Here is a 4,762-nt window from a genome sequence, read left to right as displayed (position 1 = left end):
TTGATGGTAACCGAAATACGCATCAAGGAAAGATAGGGTTTCACATCCCGTAGTGGAGTCGATGATTTGGTCAATTCGAGGTAATGGGAATGGAACTTTTGGACATGCTTTATTCAAACCGGTGTAGTCTACACACATCCTCCACTTCCCATTTTTATTTTTAACTAATATGGGATTAGCTAACCACTCTGGATGGGACACTTCCTTGATGAATCCGACCGCCAAAAGCTTCTGCACCTCCTCACCGATGGCCCTACGCTTTTCCTCATCGAATCGGCATAGGCGCTGCTTCACCGGTCTAGAGCCGGCCTGGATGTCCAAGGCATGCTCGGTGACCTCCCTCGGTATGCCCAGCATGTCCGAGGGACTCCACACGAATACATCAGCATTCGCGCAGAGAAAGTCAACGATCATGGCTTCCTATTTGTTGTCGAGGGTGGTGCTGATCCTCAGCGCCCAGTCGTTGGAGTAGGTGGGGTTGACCGGGACAAGCTTGATGGCCTCTGCGGGCTCGAAAGTCCTGGCACGACACTTGGAGTCGGGCGCCTCGCTACCAAGTTGGTCGAGGTTGATGATGAGGGTCTCGGCCTCCACGAGAGCCTCGGTGTACTCGATGCATTCGACGTCACAGTCGTATGCATGCTCGTACGTGGACTCGATAGTGATGATGCCGTTGGGGCTAGGCATCTTGATCTTGAGGTAGATGTAGTTGGGGATCACCATGAACTTGGTGTAGCATGGGCGGCCTAGGATGGTGTGATAGGTCCCCTTGAACCCAACCACCTCGAAGGTGAGGACCTCCTTACGGTAGTTGGAGGGAGAGCCGAAGCAGACGGGCAAGTTGATGCGCCCAAGGGGTCGCATGCATTTTCCTGGTATGATGCCGTGGAAGGGTGCGGCATCACCTCGGAGCCGTGACTAGTCGAGCTCCAGGAGCTCCAGGGTGTTGGCGTAGAGGATGTTGAGACCACTGCCTCTATCCATCAACACCTTGGTGAGCTAGGTGTTGCCAATGATCGGGTCGACGACGAGTGGGTACTGCCCGGGGTTTGGGACATAATTGGGGTGGTCATCCTGATCAAAGGTGATTGCGTCCTGAGACCAGTCGAGGTACTGGGGAGTGGCCACCTTGACCGAGAAGACCTCCTGGCACTCCTTCTTTCGCTGACATGCCATGAGGCACGCTAAAGGCCCACCAAAGATCATGAAGGTGTTGTGCACCTCGGGGAACCCATCGTCCTTGTCGTTGTCCCTGTCGCCGGTGCCCTTCTTCTGGGCATCGTCGTTGGGGAGCCCGAGCTTGGCGTAGTAATGCTGGAGCATGGTGCACTCTCCGAGGGTGTGCTTCATCAGGCCCTGGTGGTAAGGGCAGGGCTTCTTAAGCATGTCGTCGAAGAGCCCAATGCCTCTGGCGGGGCCTCGGGAATTCTTGCGATCTGCAGCCATGACTAGATCAGCCTCGAGGACCTCCCGCTTCCCCTGGCGACCCTTTTTCTTTTTCTTGGGGAGGTGGGGGTCGAGGCCCTGGGGGCCTCGTCCCTCCGCTTCCCCTTGGCATCATTGTCGGGGAAGATGGCCCCGACAGCCTCTTCGCCCGAGGTGAAGTTGGTGGCGATGTCAAGGAGCGCGGCCACCGTGGTTGGTACGTTTTGGCCTAACTCTCGGACCAGGTCTCGATAGGAGGTGCCGAAGAGGAATGCCTAGACAATTTTCGAGTCACCGACATGGGGCAACTCGGTGCATTGCTTAGAGAAGTGTCGGATGAAGTCTTGGAGAGACTCGTTCGGCATCTGGCAACAACTCTAGAGGTCCCAGGAGTTCTCGGGGCGCACGTATGTGCCTTGGAAATTTCCAACAAAGACCTTTACCAAGTCGCGCCAGTTGTTGATCTGTAAGGGAGGGAGGTGTTCGAGCCAGGCTCGCATCGAGTCTGACAGGAACAAGGGGAGGTTGCGGATGATGAGCAGGTCATCATCCACGCCGCCTAGCTGACAAGCTAGGCGGTAATCGGCCAGCCATAGCTCAGGATTGGTCTTGGCGCTGTACTTTGAGAGGTTGGCCGGTTGCCAAAACCGGGCTAGGAAGTGGGCGCTGTGGATGGCCTTGCTGAAGAATCAAGGGCTAGGTGGCCTAGGAGAAGGACTGTGGTCCTCCCCACTATCGTAGCGACCGCCTCGGTGTGGGTGGTAGCCTTGGGCGGGCCCATCGTTGTCATGGCGCCGTCACCTACTGACCACATCATGGTCGCCTTGCGCCTCGCATCGGTTGCCGAGGCGGTCGTGCACCGAGGGGGCCTTGTTGGCTCCTAGTGCCCAAGCAGGCTTGAGACGAACCGATGCCTCTCTATCCTACCGAGGCTGTACCGTGGGTAGTTCCGAGGCGCCCCCACGCCGTCGAGAGGCAGAACTTTTGGCCTGCTGTACTGCGGCAGTCTCAAGGAGGTCTCGAAGCTCTCCGTGGGCCCATTGTCCCTCCAAGGTAGAGGGCTCGGGCATTGTCCGGAGTAGCATTGCTGCTGCCGCGATGTTTTGGCTAGCGCAATTGAAGATAGGGGGTTGCTCGCCCCCTTCGTCGTTGTTGATGCAGTGGTTGACGTCGCGAGCCCTCCGTGTGGGCTGCTCCGGCATCACCGTGACCCCACTGCTCTTGCTCGAGAGTGTCTTGGAGCTACTATAGAAGGAGTCAGTCTTGTTCAACCTTGGCCTAAAGCTCACGGAGCTGCTCTAGGTCTAGGTGTCGAAGTTCCTCAGGGGCGGGGTTCTCGTTCCGCACCGCTCGGGGCTCGACGCGTAGGGGTGCGGCGTCGCCTACCCCCTCGCAGGGTGAGAAGCGATTACCTGCCCCTTCATCCTCATCGCTCGCGCTTGGCATCCTGAGCTCGACGTTGAAGCACTCACGAGTGGGATCGTAAGTGCCTTCATCATCGGAGTCAGAGTAGCCGAAGCAGTAGTCGCTCGCGGCCATGAAGCGGCGCATGGCTTCAGGGTCACGAAGCCTAGATAAGTTCGCTCTGGCCCACGCCTCATCATCCTCCGAGGAGTCAGTGTGGGTGTGGGTCGAGGTTGTGGCGATGAGGTCAAGGGCAAAACGTTGGTGGCGTCCTGAGGGCTCCACATGAGCGGAAGCATAGGTAGAAGCATAGGCGGCGGCATTGCTCAACCCGAAGGGGTACGGGGATGGTGCCATTGCTAGGCTCTGCTCCACCAGAGTCGACTCCTCAGGAGGTGGCGGGGTAGAGCTTGATGACGGGGCGTTGCTGCGTGCCACCGGTGTCTTTCCCTTGCCTAGGCTTAAGTTAGACAGGTCTCCAGCCAGGGACTCTATACCAACAACTGGGTATGGGATATTGGTGGAGCGCGGTGCGTTGCCCTAAGCTTACGCGGTGTCGGGGTGGTCCCGCTCGTGTCGTGCCTGGCAAGCGTGATGAGAACGGTGGCCTAGGCGTCGTCGGCACCTGGGCTGCTGGTGCATGATGTCGTCGTCGGTCGATAGGGCTCTGGGTGGGAGGAGTACCATATCATACTCATATCCTAGAGACATGAACTCTAGGCTCCCGAACCAAATCACCGTGCCGAGCCGCAGCGGTCGCATGGGGTCTACCATCTAGAACTTATTGGGATGACTGAGCTGACACGCAGTAGCTCCCCTACCTAGCGCACCAACTGTCGGTGGTTTGGACCGGCATGCCCTCAACCGACTAGTGAAAGTGTACTGCGTGCCCCTAATCCCGGATGGTGATGCAAAGAGACACAAGGTTTATACTAGTTCAGGCAATAGGTGCCCTACGTCTAGTCTGAGGGAGCAATCTTGTATTCCTTGCACTGAGGCGCTTGTAGTAGGGGCTTACAAGCTGGGCGAGAGAGGGAGCTAGTCCTAGGTCTCTGCATGGAATGGCATGGGTTGCTTGAGATGTTGATCCCAGGCAGCGAGGAAGCGTGTGTGTTACAGAGCGTTGTGCGTTGCTTGCCCGTGTCAGTTCTCTCCTTAGAAGCGGCCCTAGTTACTCCCTTTTATAGTCGAAGGGAGGTACGGGGGTGGTACATGGATTTGCTATGAGGCGTTTTGGGAGCAGAGGCGGTATGTCCGAGCCCTGTAGCTCGCCACTGTGGCAGCATGGTCGGTGGAGCGGCCTTGTCCTCGGTGCACTGGAGCGACGCGCCGGTCATGCCTGATCCTGTGCGACATGGGAGCTCCTGTGATGGCATGCACGCCTTCTTCTGTTGGAGGCGTGCTGGTTGCTGTATGTTTGATCGGCGCGGAGTGCCGAGGCTGGGTTGATGCGATGGCGTGGGTACGCTGATTCCGAGGATACAGGGCTTGGCCCTGTGCACAATGTGGGAGCTCCTGCGGCTTGACACAGGGTATGGCGCGTACTGGGGACGATGTGCCGGTCCTAGAGTGCTGACAATGTAGAGAGCCGAGGCCCAGTCGGTGTAGAGGCTGAACCATCGTGGGGGGGGGGCTCAGCAGGCGCGAGTCCCAAGGCTACAGCAGCCCGGAGGCGGGTAGCCGAGGCTCGGAGGGAGCAGTTGGTTTTGTACATCGATTCCAAGGCTACAGGGACCCGAACTTGACTTTCCATGCTGTGCTGTCCTTAGAGCAGGGTTTAGGCAGCATAGTGCAGCACGGGTGTCAGTCATGGGCACAGTGCTGAGCATAGTGGCCGGTAACCTCTGCCCCATCCTATCTCAGACGGCATGGCATCGATGTGACTCCCATCTCGTCGGCCACTCCGCTGTATCGAGCCATCGTTCGGCTGATG

General features: G+C 57.9%; 1 protein-coding gene across 1 annotated transcript; it reads right to left on the bottom strand.

Annotated features, from left to right (window-relative positions):
- Positions 1 to 420: 420 nt before the first annotated feature.
- LOC136454474 (uncharacterized) lies at positions 421 to 864 on the bottom strand. The gene has a single exon (XM_066454889.1). It carries the CDS (start codon positions 862 to 864, stop codon positions 421 to 423), a length of 444 nt encoding a protein of 147 aa, XP_066310986.1.
- Between the last annotated feature and the right edge of the window lie 3,898 nt (positions 865 to 4,762).

This window comes from Miscanthus floridulus, chromosome 5 (genome assembly GCF_019320115.1).
Source record: "Miscanthus floridulus cultivar M001 chromosome 5, ASM1932011v1, whole genome shotgun sequence".
NCBI lineage: Eukaryota > Viridiplantae > Streptophyta > Magnoliopsida > Poales > Poaceae > Miscanthus > Miscanthus floridulus.
The sequence above is the reverse complement of the archived record's forward strand: the minus strand, read 5'-3'. Positions and strand labels throughout refer to the sequence as shown.